Source organism: Ambystoma mexicanum, chromosome 1p (assembly GCF_040938575.1).
Source record: "Ambystoma mexicanum isolate Mex_15411 chromosome 1p, UKY_AmexF1_1, whole genome shotgun sequence".
NCBI classification, from domain to species: Eukaryota; Metazoa; Chordata; class Amphibia; order Caudata; family Ambystomatidae; genus Ambystoma; species Ambystoma mexicanum.
This window is the reverse complement of record NC_090921.1, coordinates 1,114,392,957-1,114,411,183: the sequence shown is the minus strand read 5'-3', so window position 1 is coordinate 1,114,411,183 and position 18,227 is coordinate 1,114,392,957. Positions and strand designations below refer to the sequence as shown.

The following is an 18,227-nucleotide window of genomic DNA, read 5'->3' as shown; positions in this document are numbered from 1 at the left end:
GATAAGATAGGTCATTTATAGCGTGCTTAATACCCAGAGGTTTCTAAGCGCAGACCCGGGGATGGAAGCTGTGGTACTTCGTGTCGTCTTGTTTCCAATGCGAGCACATTGCCCCTGAGCTATCCTCCCGAGAATGCCGCTACCCAATGTGTCTCTGATGGTGTCTGAAGTGGAATCCTGCAGGCAGGGTCGGATTGGCCCATCTGCCACTCGGCCCGTAGCCGGGCCAAAATCATGTGTAGTCCCTGGGGGCCGGTTTCTGCCCATGCCTGGGCCAGTTTTAAAAGACTTTTTTTTTTAAACAAACAAAAAGTACCCGCAACAGCATAATTCATCAAAGCAAGTTAACATATGTTACCTTGCTTTGATGATTGATGTGCATGCATGATATGTGCATCATAAATGGTGATGCATGCATCATTCACATGGTGCTGCAGCATGCGGCCAACTTTGCACCAGACCTGCAGATGAACATTATTGGTCTGCCGTTAAATCTCAGTTACCAGTTTAATGGTACCACTACAGAATAATTGCTCATTTTACTATAGCCGATATGATAGTTTAGTGGGTTGAGTGCTCGCTGCTGCGATGTGTGTGTGATCTGCAGGGTGCAGGTACGAATCCCAGCAAGGCCATCTCAGCCTTTCATCCTTCTGAGGTCGATAAATGAGTACCAACACAGGTTGGGTGATATTGTGTGCATATTTGTTCTATAAAAAAGAGCTTAAGCGTAAGTGCTATACAATAACATATCATTTGGCCTTGGACGTCTGCTTGCATTCACAGTAATTTGACAATATCGATCTATACACACAGATATTAATGAATCATATGGTGATTCATTCTTGTATGAAATGTATATCACATTAGTGAAATCATAACAAGGTTTTTCGGTGGGGTCAAATGACATCACTTCCGGTGATGTCATCAGAGGTCAAGGGTCGTGAAGCGAGGGGTGGGCCACTTTTTCTTGGGTGTCCAGGCCTATTTCTTGTCCCACTCCGACCCTGCCTGCAGGTCTATTGCCCCTCAAGGAATGCAGTATTGCCAATACCAGGAAAGTAGTGGCGGAGGAATTCAGCACTGTCCGCAGATGCAAACAGACTTTGCATGAGAGACAGATGGCAGAAAACCACGAACATGCGGAATGCCCCGGCCTTCTTGTGCAGATGGGAGCTGTACCATACTGCAAAGTCCCAGTAAGCAGCCAGATTGTGATCACGGTTTACCTGCCAGCAAATTCAGACACAGAGGCATGCCCATGAGATAGATCTTTGGATCTGATGGTACAGCAGAGACAGCAGAGAGGAGACGCAAGGCCACGCAAGGATGTGCTCTACGAGCCACTGGGATTTAAGATGGCAGCATTAGATGCACCCCCTTTACATTTGCATGGCCCCTCATTCATTAAGGAAGAGCAGAGCCATTATTCGAATAGCCAATCAGCCTCACGAGTGCAAATACTAAAGAGTGGGTAACCAATGGTGGGTGAGCCCAGACCCAAAGGGAGGAAAACAAAAGGAGCCAGAGAAGGATAGCACGGAGAGAATTCCTGCGGATGGACAACAGCTCCCTTCGTATGATACACAGGGAGGGAGTCTGGAGAGAGGACCAAGTCACAGAACCCAGTGAGATGAGGGAAGCTTGCTAGGTTAAGGAACAGGCAGTCATGAATAAAGAGTAGTAGCTGTGGTGGCAAGGATGCCAATTTTGAGGTCAAGCCAAATCTGCTAAAGACTCACATACAGAGCTCCTGGGAACTAGGGTTGGAAGGCCTAACTATTGACACGTAGCAGGCTCCCGGGCCACCCCTCTCAGATGGCCCGGCAGCGTGGATCTTTTGGGGCCGCCCCGAATGGCCCCAGGGAGGGGTGTCAGTCCCCAAGGGTTATGTGGCTCGGGTCTTCATTCTCTTCCGGTCACACTCGACTGGCCCCAGGGTGGGCCATGGTGCATTGCAGGCCACTTTGCTGTCCCAGGGTGCCCCGGATAAGCGGCTTGGACAATATCTTCTGGGCCCACCCAGCAGCCACCATGTCCACAGGCCATAGCTCTCAACCATTTATGTCGCAAAAGCGGGTGAAAACACCCGATTTTACTTTTGGCGGGTGAGAGGCCCATTGAAATGAATGGGCGTGCATGAGGTTTGGCGGGTGAGTCCGCTGTTTACAAGGCGGGTGACACCCGCCAAAAGCGTGTGAGTTGGGAGCTATGCCACAGGCCCTATAAGTTATAGATGGCCCAAACCTGGCATATGCGTTTCGGCTCTTCCAGTCTTTGGATCCTGAGAAGCTGCTTGGCCCCCCAGAGAGCTTCTTTCACTGCCCCCTGCTCTATCTTGGCTGGCTCTCTCCTTGTCCTCCAACCCTTATTTTCACTGTTTACCCCTACATAAATGCCTTATAAGAGATTCTTATAAGCAGCTTATAAGAACGTCTGAAAAACGAATGGGATTTTGAGAACAATAATAACTTTATATGTTTTTATATAACACCAAAATACGTATTTAATTCTTAGAAAATCTTAGAAGTAGGATTGATCCATATATGAAAATCAATAACAAATTGTTATATGGGCTCTCCAAAGTTCTATCCCTGCCCTGTCTCCAAATGATCCTCTTCTCTACCATTCTATGTGGCCCCTGGGGGAGAGGCTGGATGGAGCAGCCTACGCCATGGCGTGGGGGAAAAACAGGTAAGTCCTAGTGTAACCAACAAAATAGTGCACACATAATAAACAACTTTTTATCACCCTGGATCTGTTTCCTTTATTTAATTCCCTCCTTTCCGTCAGGTGGTGATCAAGATAACCTTTCTAGCCAGAGCCTGGCTAGAAGGATTATTGATCACCCCTTGAGGCAAAGGAGGGAAATAGATAAAGGAAACAGACCGATGTTACACCAGGAGCTACTTGCACAAGCTAACACAATGTCTTCACATATTTCATCCCTCTATCTACTGGGATAGCATAGTGCTATTTCGAAGGTGCCGGGGTTCTATTCTTTCATTCAATAGACTGCTTTACATATTCTATTGGGTGAAACAAAAGAAATCCAACATCCAGTATAGCACAATGCAATTGAATTGAATTGATATTTTATTTCTATCGCGCTCATACACAAGTGTTTCACAGCGCGACAAGGCAAGGGAGGGGAACAGGGGAGAACAAAACAACGATCTTACTAGGCACAGTGACATTGAGAACGCGCAAGTGCATGGGAGAGGGAGAGGGGAAAAGTGCATGGAAGGGGGAGAAGTGGAAAGTGCGGAGCAAAGGAGAAACAGATAAATAATAATAAATAAATAAATGATAAAGGCAACAAACAGTGGTAATGCAGCCAGCAAGTGGCAAGTGCTAGGCTTAAGGCAGCAGACAGGGTAGGTCTGATAAGTGCAGGAAGAAAAAAAAAGGGGGGGACTGTAGCGGTAAAGATACAGATCCTATTGCAAGGGGTGGCCCGGAGGCAGTGCAGGAGGGTGGCAGGGTGAGCAGGTACCTGGGCCCGGAGGACAGAGGGTGGCCAGGTGCACGGTGCAGAGAGAGAGCAGATCAGCAGAGGACAGGGGGGCGAAGACAGCAAAGAGGAAGGTCTTGAGGTGCTTCCGGAACCAGAGTTGGTTCTCCTCCAGTTTTAGAGTGGCAGGGAGGCTGTTCCAGAGGGACGCCCCAGCTGAAGACAAAGATCTAACCCCAGCTAGTTTCTTTGAAAAACGATTGACCCTGAGGGAGTTAGAGGTAAAGTAGTGAAGAGCTCGAGAGGGGAGGTATTTGCAGAGGGATAGCTAAAGGTATTTTGGACACTGGCTACTCACCGGCAGTGTGTGCGGGATCGAATACCGTGAACAGTATTGATAAAAAAGTGAATGTCTGTGTTGTCTGGGGTAGTGTGAGCCCCGACTCGATTGGGGTTTTGGGTGACTGCCGGGGCTCAGGCCCAGCTAGCCCCGGCCCACTTAAAGCCCTGGCTACATGAGTTTTCCACATATATGTGCATTGAGAAATAGCAGTACAGCAAGCTCTTAATGGGGAAACCAAATTCGTTATATCTGGTGATCAATCTTGGAAGGTAATTTATACAGTGATTATCAATTTTCCGTTACATAGTGAGAGATTGTTGGCTAGTTTGAATCTCGAGAAGTCTGTGCTAACGCCACCATGGTAGTACACAATTAAAAGAATAGAGAACATAGCCAATCGTGACATTCTTGTGAAGTATATAAACTGTGTAGACTTTATCGAGATGCGTTATCCACATTACAATCGCCTATGGCGTATGTTAAAACATTTCCTGAGGCGGTTGAAAGGATTTGGCTTCTTAGATTCCGCGCAAACGCGCTGTATACGATGGAAGTGATCGGCGTAAAACTACAAATTCTGGCAGATAAGCGAACTTGTAGGATTTGTGAACAGGCTTCAGTCGAAACGTTATATCACTTGATTATAGAATGTACAAAATGAACAGCTAAACGCAAGCTGTCCTTTAAAAAGTGTGTCCACTCCTCTAGGCTGTCTGTTCGCATGCCTCGTGGGCAGGGATCATGGCTGTTAGACAATTGACCTTGTCTTTAGTCTTAATAGATTGTTGAAAGGCATTTTAGCATTTTTCAATGAAGGTTCCAAGGCGTCATAATACTGAGCACCAGGGGCACATTTTGGTTGATAGCAAAAGTGCATACTGTGTATAGGACTGACTCTGATATAGCTGAAATGAATCGCATATTTTTTAACTGTTGTGTTTTTAGTGGCACGAAATGTACTTTAAAAAAAGTTATTCTAAGGTGTCGATATGGATTGTTCTTGATTGTTTGTTGTTTAAATGTATAAAGGTTACGATTGTTAACCAAATATGCAATAATAAAAAAGAACAAAAAGAAACATAGCCTCACATTTTTCATGATGCCCATGCTCTTTGGGTAACTCCTTTAGGCGTGTATAAACTACCTGCACTTCCGGTTCATGGAGAGCAGTGTCTCAGAGTTGTCTGCGGGAATTCACGTGGCGTGAAATACGGTCGCTGACCACGGAAGATGCACGTGTGTGCCTCCTCCGCTTAGTTTCTCTCTCTCTAGATTTCGTCTCTTGCGTACTCCAATTAAAGGGTCACCTCTTCTGCATCTTCTCTTTTGCGGTGACTGCCATTCAAATAATTGACTCCATGCCTGTCATTAAATATGTTTAAGTCGAGGTCAAATCCACGCAGTGCGCGCCACTAGCTTCTTCTCAGGGGTGTATGCGCAGTAGGTGCATTAAGAGACACGCCACGGCTTTTCTGTCACGCTCTCTTGCGGGACCCTTATGTTTGCGCTTTCTCAAATAAGACATCAGAACAATCATAGATTTGCAGTTTGAACAATTCATGTCATCTTTAGGAAATAAGCCGACCAGCTGCTGTCTGCACATGTGCCGAAGAGTAGTGCCCATTGTTAGGAGCGTGGGCATGGCATCTCGCTCTCTCCTTCATATTGTCACACAGCGTTCCTACCCAAGTGTTTTAGTCACTAGGAAGGAAGTCGGGTGAGTGAGGTCTGGTGCTTGATGTTCGTTCTTGGTTCACTTCTCAGAGACTGGCTTTTTATCCGCAAAATACAACCAGAATCAAGAGTGAAATGTCCCAACAGCATCTTCTTAAGGCGAGTATTGAGACTGTGCAACGACAGAACAATTACATACTTATCTAACATTTGAGGTTTACATGTTGGTTTATGATATATATATTTGTTTTTGTGTATAAAAAAGTCACTTTAACCATTTCTCTATAGCTCGAGTTTCCTACTGAAACCAGGGGCAATGCACGGATTTTTTGCCATTGCGGTCTAAATATAGTGCTGCCACGCTTACCTCTTTCTTCTCATATGTTCCTTACGCATCCCAAATGTGGCCCAGTACCCCAAACGAGTTGCCTCGATCAGCTATTTCTTTCGTGGAGCTTGACCGACCTCTCTGTTGATCTCGGCGTGAGGACAGGTCACGCATGGTTAACAAGGTATGGATTGAGTGAAAATGTAAGGGCAGACTAGAGTAAGGACAGAGTGTTTACAAAGGGAGGGAGCTATGGATCATGGGTGTCAATTTCACAGACCTTTTATAGGCAGTGACGTAAATGCAGGGAATCGACCTCAGATGATTGCAGGCTTTATTAACAGATGCAAGCCGATGTTCGAATCTGGCGCTTAATCCATGGTGCCCATTTTGTCGGCCTGCCTAGACCCACCCAGTCACGTCTTACTCACCACCTATACCCAACACATCAATGTGCAGGCCTAGGCCTTATTATCCACCCACCAGACTCTCGCTGGCAACTCAAAAAATGAAGTGGGGCCGCTCACGACAGCATCTACCATTTGCATGTATTTTGTTTTCTCACATAAACGTAATACAGAGGTTGCGATTTTCCCCATAGCCATTGTTGTGGGCCGCTCCGGTCCACCGGGCAGCCCCATACTTGTGTCGGGTAGCACCCGACGGCACACACAGAGGTGCGGCGATCACGCCGCGGGATAAAGGGTGGAGGGGTTCATCCCACCGACTCCGGGGACACCGGAGCTCCACACAGGGGCCGGTTGGCAACCGGCTTACCGCGGCCCCGGCTCTGGGGGCACCCAGGCCGGGGTCACCATCATGGCCCGCCTCACAGGGCCATGGCAACACACAGGGACGGCGTTGCCCGGCAGGGGCACCGTCTGGATGGCGTTGCCCGGCAGGGGCACCGTCCTGGAGCTGGGCCTCATCCTTGGGCCCAGCCCAGGTGGCGAGGCACCCGCATGGTGCGAACACAAACCCACACACACCACGGAGTCTCGTTGGTAGGACTCCCGAGCCGGAAGCAGCTCGTCCCTTTTATTAACGTGGTCACATGGGAAGCCATGTGACCACAACACACACTGGAGGATACCATGTCCTCCGGGCAGGGGTGACATGCAACAGCCATGATGCCCTGGTTCTCCGGTAAATAAAAGCCTGCTATTAATTACCACCTGCCAGGGGCCTCGTAGATAATCATTTCTCCTTTCACTCCTTAATTGTGTGCCCACTTTCCTGGACAGTTTATAGGAAATGTAGCGCTAAGACTGCTTGCAGCTCTAGCTCACACCCCATATCACTAACTCTGCACTGCAACCCCGCACTAAAATTCTCCACCTGAATCGTCTATAATTATGCCTTTGGCACCACCAAAGTTATTGGCGCACCCAGCTATAGGCGCCCATGTTCCTAATGCAATAACAATGATCTCCTGGAATATAGCAGGGGCAATGAGTAAATGGGACAGGCCTGATATTAGTAGCTTTGTGAGCCAGTTTGACATAATTCCACACAAGACTTGTTTTTGGATGGTATACTCAGTCCTCCAGATAAGATTTTGAGGTGGGAGTATTTTAATCCCTTTTTTAAAACTTTGAGTGTAAATGTGATTTCAAGAGAGTAAAAATGTGTTTTCTCCTTTGCAAGAGAGTAAAATGTATGTGACATCCGGCCGACGTGTGCAAAGAGTTAAAACTGTATGGAAATCATTACCATGTTGCAGCTTTCTGCATCATGACTGAAAAGCAGGTTTCTCCCACAAGTAACAGATAAAGCACATGTTAATGTTAAAGGATATTTGTACCGCACACTATTACCACCGGAGTGGTCCCCTGGCGCTCTGGCGGCTCTGAATAAGGGAGAGGGCAGGGGGGGCGAGTTAGTGGGAATAAGCAGGAAAAGTGCAAGAGAGCAATGATGTGCTGTTGGCAGCCTCAGCCCGGTAGGTCCGTTGGGCATGGTGCAGTGGCACGAAAAGCACATGGTGCAGTGGCACAAACGCCCTCTCACAAATGGAACAGATGAGCACTAACACCCTGAGTTTCCCTTGCAATCTTGCATATAAAGAAAGGGTACAACAGCAAAGTAAGCTTTCTAACTCATCACTCACAGAGTGCGGGTCAGCGTGAGTAGGACAATCACTCACACTTGAGCAAGAACTCTGCTGCCCTGACCATTTATAGTAATTTACACCATTGACTGCAAGTGAAAGTTCAATGGATGTGAATTAGACCTTCATAATCATCATTTTGCACACTTTTTATAATTAGAGTGTAAATTAAATTATAAGAGTAAAAACTATTTGCCTCCCCAAGAGTGTAAAACGCATGCAACAGGCAACCAAAACATGACAAAACTTGAAAATGAATAGGACCCATTAGATAGGAAACAGTTATTCAGCAAAGATGTCTGGTTTCAAATAATGAATTACATTTGTGGAAAAACTTTCTCCTACATAATGATGTGCATGAACACACCATATAGATACCTCTTGATGATACATGCACACAGCACAGGAACTCAATACTGGTTTTGCTTTAACTGAAAAAAGCATAATTTGTTACAAAAGATAATTCTCTATTAAAACTGAGTTTTCCATCTTATTAATTATATGATCCTAAAATGCTCGTAAAATAAATATGCACAATGCTTCTGTTTGCTCCATGAGCATCTAAACACAAAACACACCCAAATCTGAACAGAAAAAAACATTCATTCTATCACTGTGCAGCTTCTTTCTGAAAGGCTTCAGAGAAAATGTCTCTGTTTCACAGGCTGTTCCTCATGACCTTGTCACGATATATTAGGCGGTCACTCTCAACTCAGGGAGTTCCTTTTCCCCCCAAGCAAGGTGGCGCCGGTCCAAATCGCTTATACAGATTCAACTTTAGTGAGGCCTCCAACCCGTCTCGCACCACCCCAACAAATACCTTCTGTACCACAAATGAGCTAGGAACCAGGACAGTGTATAGTAAGAATATATATTTATTTGAAGTTTGACAAAGAAGACTGGCAACCAAAAAATCAACCACCAGTGCTGTGGCACTACACAATATCACAAATTCACATTTCTTACACCAATTGACTGACTTATATTTCTAATGAGTTTACAAATACTACAATACACAGGGAAACTTTAGAGATGGACAGTTATCACTTTACATCAGATTTCTTGCAAGTTTGCCCACATACAATATAATTTGCGTAGTGATTGCGTAGTCTGTTCTCAAGCTCTTTTCTCCCAGCAACCCCCAGCCCCAGGCATCAGTTATATATGACCCGTTAAGTTGTCAGGCAAGGTACAGGGAGTGGGAATACAGTAGCAACATCGTTTTGGCTTTTTATTAAAAGGTGGGGTTTGACAAATGGACACAATGAAAAAAATATGTTGGGTTTTTTATTTGAAAGGCAAAGTCAGGAAAGGAACTTAATGGCAAAATCATTTTGGGCATTTTATTTGCATAAAATGCAGGGCTTTGGGAAAGTCGTTATGGGATGCAAGTAAATAAATGGGAAATGTTGTTTTGCACACTATACATTCACTGGAATGGCAGCGTTGTAGGGTTACTGATTTTGGGTTATTGTCCCCCCTTCCGTACAGAAGACAGGGGTTTCAGAAAGGTTGAGTCACCCAAGTACTTTATTGTCTATACCGACTCCAACACACTGGGCATGAACTTTGTTCGTTTCGAACTCTAACAACACTCAACCCATGATTTTCTATATGGGATTTAATTGATTTAACTTCAATACACTGCACTAAGGATCTACACAGCTTGCCCCTTCCCACAATTTAATGGAAAGTATAGGGGGTTTATATATAGTGGAATTAATTTGAGCTGGATTTAGTAAAATGTGCCAAGGGTCTCCCCAGTTCCACCCCCTACCCGCTATGCGAGATGGAGATTAAGGCTGGCAGATCCCACCCACACTTTTGTTGGCATTCAGTTTAATCTACTTACAAGGGAGGTGTTGATTCTGGGGCATCCAGGGAAGCAGCTGGGCTCCTCTGTGGACAGCATAGATCTGGTCAAAGGCTTCGGTCAAGGGTAGTCCCCAGCATCCAGACTTCCTCTGGCTCCTCAAATGGCAGGCCCAGCTAGCTTCCAGTTTTCCAAGTCTCTGTCTCCCACGCAATGTTTAAGACCCAGCAATAGAGTAGGAAAGTCAAGAGAAAAATCAAAAGTCCAAAGAAAGGTCCCAAGAGTCGAAAAGTCCAAAAAAGATCAGCCAGCCAGTACCTCTCAGATAGAGCTCTCTCCTTCTCCCTCCCCCAATATGCCCACTGCCTGCTAATAGGACAAGGAGTTAGGGGGTATGAAAGATGGAGGCTGAGGGAGGAGAAAGATACATCATCCAAAAGTGACAGGTGGGTTTTACATGTTTGTGTTGAAAAATCTCACAACGTGGCAGCTACCCTAATTTTTCAGATAACTGCATGAAGCTATATATTTTGGATTCTACATTTGATGGCGAGTCGGATAATATTAATTTTATGTCGGCACGCCCTTCCTGGGCAGAGCTACCATTGTTTCGTGATTTGCTGCTGCGCCGTACTAGTGATACATCTGACACTGCACCCTACTATACATCTTAATTTCACAATCTAACACTCTACCAATTTTCCAGTTCCTCGGAATTATGAACATGCCAGAATCACATGTTTTCTCCTAACTCAAGTTATATCCATCACAAAAAATTCATTTTACATGGTCCTGACTGGGTTTTTATTCCCTTTACTATGAGCCTGGGCTGAGCTGACTGGGATGCATGGTTCTCTATTTATTTAAGAAAAGGTGGGTCAATGTTAAACATATTGCACTGCATTATATGAGAGGTAGTTTCATATCTGGTCCCCACCTTTTCTTAGGTTGCATTTCTCTTCTATGACCTGATCATGACATCTGGCTGGCCCATGTGACAATGCCCTCCCCTCTTGTGCTTGAAAGGTTTTTGTTCAAATCTAATACACAGTTAATGTGGAGACCTAACTTTAAAAGTAATTTCTGCTGGATGTGTTATCTGCATTACTGCAGTTCAGACCTCTCTTGCAACATTTCTTTATATTTTTAACTGAAGCTCCAGGCCTGTTTCATTGATAAACCCAGCCCAAAGGTCTGGGGTCACAGTTCCAGATACAATCAATTCAGTTACATGCACAATTTTGAGAAATAGCATTTAATTTTAAGAGCATATTTACACACAACATATTGTATTGCATCCAGGCTTGCTGGCAAGAAATACACTCTTTCTTTACAGAATGCTTGAACAGAAATAAGTACGCTTTTGTTACTATTTACAGGAAACTAGGCCTTTCTCTTTACAGGCTGTCATTTCATATGATGGAAATGAAGTCTCTTTATTCTTGATAAACGCAATCTGCAACTTGACTTGATTTCTTAAATGTTAGGCATCATTCCTCCTTTTTATCTTCCAAATGCGCAGTTTTTCAATGTGTCTTTTCTTTCCACGTGCACTGCTGCAGCTTTACTTAATTTCTTTCCATTTCACTAGGCCTTATGTTGAAATCACTGTTTTGTCTTGGCTTTTATATTTCAATGGAACTCCACATTAGCCAGCTTCACTCTCACAATAGGGGCCCAGCATGGCCTCTCCATCTCTGTCACTCTGGGGCTGTCCTTTTACCCCTACAGCCTGCTATTTCATCCATGTAGATAAAAATCAAAAGAAGTGTTCTTGTTTCTGTCAAGTCACCTGACCTTTCCACTGCCCTCTGAGCTAAACTGGTGCGTAAATGATGTGCAGGAAAAGAATAAAGCTGTTTTTTTTACATGGCTTTAATGGATAAAAGGCCTGGTATGATGCTTATCGGGTGGCCTGGATATGATTAACAAAAACACACCAGGGGCAGATATTTCGGTGGCATGGCAATACTCACTAAAACATTTTTTGAGTGTAATAGTGTTGCATTGGATCCACTAGTAAGCTTCCTGCAAGTTGTAAAAATCAGGGCAAGTAATGCTGATAATTTGGTAATTATTCGTTTTTGTAATAGTCTACGTACATTAAATGTAGAAAGTTGTTTAATGAGTTAAAAAAATTGATACTCAACTTAAGTTTTTTGGGAGAAATGTTTATAGTTATTATTGGAGGGTATTCTAACCTAAAAATGTTTACTGGACCCCCTTTTGACCTTGTCGATTTTTCTGAAAATTAGTTGCAAGGGATTACACCTCCATGCATGCGTGATCCCTGAATGTGTGCTAACCGGCTAACTGGCTAACATGTTATATTTGGTTGTACAAGTGGGGCTTTCAGGCCTGTTAATAGCTGTAGCCCAAAAGATAGACTGGGGAATTACACCTTTATGGGGAACCAGGGTAATTCCACTATTGATTACTTTTGTTTCCCTGTTTGTCATTGATTTCTATGTTATTGTGGATGTGGTGAGTGACCACCACCCACCACCCTGTTGTCTTGAATTTTAAATGCCCTAGCACCAAGCCATTGAGTAAGAAGTATTTTCATTTGAATAGGATAACATCTAGAACGGCAAAACCTAATTTAGGATGGGATTTAACAGGTTAAAACTTGCTCCGCCAGAGAATAATAGTTTCTAATCTTCCCACTGATTAATCTAATACTCAGTGGTCCAGATAAGAATTTGAGGTGGGAGTATTTTACTCCCTATTTTTAAACTTTGAGAGTAAATATGATTTCAAGAGAGTAAAAATTAGTTTTCTCCTTTGCAAGAGAGTGCATCTTTGCTAAATCTGTGATAGATGCTTGTCGGAAAGCGAGCAACCTAATTCAACGTTTTGGTGTGGCTTGACAAGCTTCGTGTGTGTAGTCAGCAGTCCGAGGCGGAGGAGCCTGAGAAACTTGGAGATAAAATCTGCAGCGTTTTCAAACACAATAACATTGTATTTATGTGTGCAGTAGCTTCAAAAGCTACCGCAAACATAAATACAACGTTTTTAAAGCTGCGGTTTTATTTCAAAGTTTTCTGGGCTCCTCCAGCCCGGAAAACTTAGGAAAAAAAATGCAGCTAGTGTTTATTTTTATTAAAAAATAGCACTTACCGAGATGCAGCTGCAGCTTTTCTGCCTGTAGTCTCTGGTCTCCGTCCTCCAAGTCCCGGCACCAATGAAGGAAAAGCCACCCAGTGGTAGCTTTTGTTTACTACAGCTGTCTGGCTTTTCCTTCATTAGTGCCGCAAAAGCTAAAGCAAGCACAGCGGCGGGCATCCATTTCACAAAATGGATGCCCCCATGTGCTTCCCTTTGAGTTTCATTTTCTCAAAATTTTACATAGGGACTTAAAAAAAAAAAAGTGCCAATCGATTTTTATTAGTTAGTGCCCATCTTTTTTTACAATAAAATTGTTTGGGCGAACCATTCCTTTAAAATGAGAACCCCCTTCTTTTCGATTCATTATTGGTGTTACAAATGGATGTTCTTTTGATTTTCTATTTTATGTATTTTTTATTGTGATATAGCATGAATTGTAAATTAATGTAGTGTTTGTCTGACATGTTTTCATGGGTGAAAAAGGCATGTAATTTGCCACACGCACCTTAAATAAAAAAGAAAAAAATACATCACTGTTTGGGTGAGCCCCTTTGTTCCACATCCCAGCGGGGAGTATTAAAATGTATGCTTTGTGGAGCAAGGGGATGACGAGCTTCAGAGCTTCTGATTTAAAGGCCACTGGTGCAGTTAGGACGGCCTGAGTTCTACAACGATCAAGACTGGCGGGCGGGGTGTATCATGGAATCTATGCCAGCTGGTTTATTAGCAGGGGACTTATCGAGGTTGTATGCGCAGGTGGTGCAAGCCGCGTATAGTTTCGCACAACTTCCTAGGGCGTTGAGTGACTCATCCATTTTGGCTGTGGCACCGGATGGTTTGGTTGCAGTAATACACCCCTTGCCTATAGATAAAGGGAGCTCAGTGTGCTCTTTGAATGGCAAACATTCAGTAGCTGCGTCTATTTCTCAACGTATACTTTCCTCGCCTCCCACCATTACAGAGGCATCTAAGGTGCATGGTAAATCCGTTTTTGCGTTCCAGTCAATGGACTTATCTTTGGCGCTGACTTGATTCCTGCATTAAATGTGGCTGGTCCCCTTTATTCAGCAATTATTTTACAGGCTTTGAACTTTACACTGAACTCTCTGGTAAAATCATATGAGTATCTGAGGAACGATTTGGGCTTTCAAACGGATAGGTCTCTAGAAATTATGTATAAATTCAATTTTATTGAGGGTTATATTTGTGCAAATAAGCTTGGTGAAAATTCGGGGTGGTCCCCTACTTCCTACTCACGTTATGAATCAAGATTGTAATCGACTGCTGGTAGTGGTTTGAAGGTTGGGGAACCTGCTGTTTCACTTCATGTTAGTGCACATAGCCCTATTCTGGTCCATCCCAGGGGGACATGTACGTTGTTTAAGGGGAGTCGCAAGGAGGTAAGGCGTGTGATGAGAGGTTGGAGACTACAAATTCTCTGATCGCAGGCAACATTGAAGTAATTTCTATTTTGGTGAACCCTCTGCAAGTGTCACATGCCAGGGCAGCAGGTGCTTCTGGAATCTATGGAGGACTCGCCTCCATTGAACCTTGCCATCACGTTCATTCGCTCGTCAGTTGAGCGGTCTAGTGTTTGTTAAACATGGCGCGCTGCAACCCAGTTGTTTCTGACATTAGGGTCCGACGCTAGTGTTTCCCTTTCCTCGCTCTGCATCAGAGCCCTTTTTGTTCTCCTGCCTTTCTGGTCCGCGCCGGCTTTTCTGGCCCGGCCCTTCTCGCGCTGCACTTCTTGCCAGTAACAGCTTTCTGCCTCTCTCTCCACGTGGTCTGTCTCCGCAGGCTACATTTTCTGCCCAGCCCGCTGGGTTCTGGTATCTCTCTCTCCTCTCTTTTGCTTCGCCTTGTCTTGGCTTCACTCTTACCAGTGTTTCTGTCACTCCCAAGGAACCCTCGCACCCGGCTCTCTGACTTTCGGCCGTGTGTACACTGGTTGCCGTGGCAACTTCAGCTAACCTCCTCCTTCTTGGGGTGCTTTCCCTGGCTCTCGCGGTCACCGCTTTCGACTCACACCCGCTTAGCTTTGACTTCTCAAGCCTCCTTCTGTTCATTCAGACAGGAGGCTGCCTTATCCCATTGGAGGGACATTCCTTACAAAGGACTTTGCTTGGGCTATTTCGAGTTCAACACCTGGCTTATTCTACATCCGAACATCAAGGTTTTTTTTTATGCCTGCAGTGGAATTTTCCCCTTTGTTGGTTGCCGCTGGAGAGGGGTCACAGTCCTGCTAGCCCAACAAGCGGCCACTATAGCTTCCTTTTGGGGTAGACCCTATCTTCATTAAAAAAAAAAGGGCAATCGCTCCGAAGGAAGAAGAAAGAAGTCATTGCGTAGCTCCAGCAGTTCAGGTGAGGAGGAAAGAGTTTTCTCTGATTCTGGGGAGAGGTCCAGGGAACTTGACAGCAAGTCTCAAAGTCCATTAAACAAGTCTTGGTTGAAGGGGTTGTACCGCTTCGCTTGAGCCTGCTCTAACTCAGCAGCAAAATGTGTTCAGGGGAAAAAAATCAAAGAACATCAAAGGTGTTTCTAAATCAAAGAATACTTGCTCGGGGAAATATTGTGTGCAAACTAAAGACTAATTTAACGAGAATTGAAGAGGCCAATTAATAACTTTGGTTTGCGATTGGCTGCAACTGCAAATGGCAAGAAGAAACCTGCTCCTGTGACTGGGAGACGTGCTATAACCCATTTCTTGGAGCCTATTGCCCTGTGCCCTGAGTGCATTGATTGCAGCATCAAGCTGCTTGATGTTAATGACTTATCAACTTACTCAGATGGCGACGTCCTTATGGAGGAGCTGGATGTTAGGAGCCCCCAGGGGATGTTACCCCCGTGTGTGGTAGGGGGAATCGACACGTCAGGCCTGCCAAGAGTGACATTGGTTGTGATGGATCATGGCTGTTCACCAATGAGGCCTTATCATTTAAATGGGGTGGGGGTTGGTCTAGAAGGGGCCCGCCACTGGGTTTTCTGACTCTAGACGAGAAAAGGGTGAGATTTCTGAAGAGTTGTATGGGTCATACCAAAAACTTTCAAGCCTGTGTGTGCAAATCGACAGACATTTGTAGACATAGGAGTCCGATTGCTGTTTTATCTCAGAGGGGCGGCAACCAAAGAGTACGGCATTAGAGGGTAATGTGATGAATCAGAGATTATTCCTTCAGAAAACCTGGCCTATCACCCTTCTCATGTGGCCAGGGAAAAGCAGATGCTTTCTGATCTGGACCCTGGGGGTGGTGCTCTGCGGAAGGATCACATGCAGGGGATGAATGTCAGAAGGAATGGGAAGAAAATAGAAAACGTTAGAAAAGCTAATTTTTACATTATGTACTACAAGTCCCACAATCCCCAAAATACTGGGATGAAGAAGATGGCAGAAGAGGCACGAAACTGCAAAGTGCAGCTTATTAATGGAAATTAAACACACCTGAGGGAGATTGGGAGGCTTAAATGGCCCCCTCAGGTGCAGGCCATTAGTAAGGAGAAGGAGCAGAGCAGCAGTAGGAGGTGGAGTAGTTGTGAACTCTCCATGTTGCAGCAGATGCAGAATGTATAGTAGAAAGAAGATGCCGGGACCACTGTCGAGTGTCGAGCAGTTGCCGGTCCTGAGAGGGTCTTTGCCTCTAGAAGCCTTAATTGTAGAAGTTACACAGCAGGAAGCATACAGTTGAAAAGCTTTCTATGAAGTAAGGTTGTCTCCGGTGGCAGACGAGCACCGAAGAGCCTATGGAGCAGAGGGAGCTCTTTGTTCGAGTGGTGCGGGATAGAGGAGACTGAAGGAAGCAGGTTGCCAGACTGCGAGAAGCAGCTGAAGTAGAGGACCTGGAGGCTGTGAACCGAACAGACGCGCACGCCTGAACCGGGGAGTTCACTAAGATATTGTGACACCGGAGTGCTCTGTAACCGCTTGCTTGCCCACTCCGGGTGCCTTAATATTAGAAATAATATGCGTAGAATGAAATTCAAAAGGAAAAGTCATTTTCAATACTGAACTGACAGAGAGCAGACAACTTGTTATTTTGTAAACCAAGTTGACTTGGAAAGAAGCAAGTGAAATAATAAGAGCATGATCACCAGACAAAAGTAGTCCATTGTATGCATGTGGGACAGGTTGAAGACCAGCAACTAGAAGGGGCAATCATTTGATTGCCCCTTCTAGTTGGCAATCAAACCTCTATTGCCAAAGCCAAAAGAGAGCTATAACAAGGCAAATTAAAGAGAACAATAATTTTCAAAGCCAAGAGTGGGCAAAGGAGAACCCAAATGTTTGTAAAACCTATTGCCCATGTTTGAAGAAGTTCATAAAAGGAACTGGTTTAAACCCACATTGTCAAAGCTAAAGAAGAGTCAGAGGGAGACAGAATTATTGTCAGGGTTTGGTTAAAGAGGAAGGGCCTCATCACGAGTAATGCTGCCCAACTGTAATAGTGTTAGCGCCAACCGGTCCGGTGGTATTACCGCCGGATCAGGGGTGGGGTGTTAACGGTAAATCCCCATTCCCCACTGGATCCATTTTCGGTGCAAATACTGTGCGCTAGTACAGCTTGTGGTAATTACGCTGAAAACAGGGCGCTAAAGCCCTTAAATGCAACGGTAATACAGTTACTGCTGCATTTGAGGGTTACCGCCCAACTTGTGATGAGGCCCTTCAAGTAGGGAAACAAGAGTGGCAAGAAGGCTGCCCTTCTGATAGAAGGTATTCAGAAGTAGTGGAGCATAACTTGCAGAGTGTGGGGCAATCACAAGTGTATAACAAACAGCACCAGTGTGATTCTTGTTTTGCCTGAAGAAATTCTTAAAAGTGATGTTGTGAAGAAAGAGACATTGTTGAATTGTTGGAATCTGATATTTACCACAGAAGTACTTGTAGTTAGTAGTTTATTCTGGCCTGGCAGGAGAGTACATCAGGTCAGAGGACTTTGTACACTTTATTCTGTTCTGGCAGAAGAGTACACCAGAACAGAGAACTTTGTATTAGTAGGCTTGGCAGGTGAGTGGACCAGGTGGAAGTTGATAAAGTACTGTGATATGATGTTGAAAAGTCATAAAGAAGAAGTACTATAATCACTGAGATGTCGGTGTGAAATAGTACAGAATCATCCTGACAATGTTACATTGCTTAAGCAAGTGTTGTGTAAACTGCTCTAGAAATATCTAACATTTTCAGAACGAGTGTGTTGTTGCAGAATAATCCTAACAAAGACAATGGGGTCTTTACGACCTTGGAGGTAACCATGCCGCAATTTGCGGCATGGTTACCCCCTTACCGGTTACCGGTTCCTTAAATGAGGAATTACCGGGCCATTCCAACCATGGAGGACCCGGTAATTCCTCATTCGAGGAACCCCGGCCCGGTACATCCCCTTTTCAATTCGAGCC

At 44.8% G+C, this 18,227-nt stretch overlaps 2 protein-coding genes across 5 annotated transcripts in view; one reads left to right on the top strand and one right to left on the bottom strand.

Moving 5' to 3' along the window:
* Positions 1–4,937, bottom strand: part of LOC138449151 (uncharacterized) — a 260,056-nt gene extending 255,119 nt beyond the window's left edge. For both annotated transcript variants that reach the window (XR_011260170.1, XM_069604747.1), the window contains exon 1: positions 4,887–4,937. The gene's annotated coding sequence lies outside the window, so the exon portion shown is untranslated. The remainder of the gene's footprint in view (positions 1–4,886) is intronic.
* Positions 4,938–5,060: 123 nt separating this feature from the next.
* The window catches only part of LOC138449115 (zinc finger protein interacting with ribonucleoprotein K-like), a 361,705-nt gene continuing 348,538 nt past the window's right edge, over positions 5,061–18,227 (top strand). For 2 of the 3 annotated variants that reach the window (XM_069604746.1, XM_069604745.1), the window contains exon 1: positions 5,061–5,630. In XM_069604746.1, coding sequence (XP_069460847.1) covers positions 5,607–5,630 — 24 coding nt within the window. In that variant the 5' untranslated portion in view covers positions 5,061–5,606. The remainder of the gene's footprint in view (positions 5,631–18,227) is intronic. The other variant, XM_069604744.1, reaches the window with a different exon arrangement.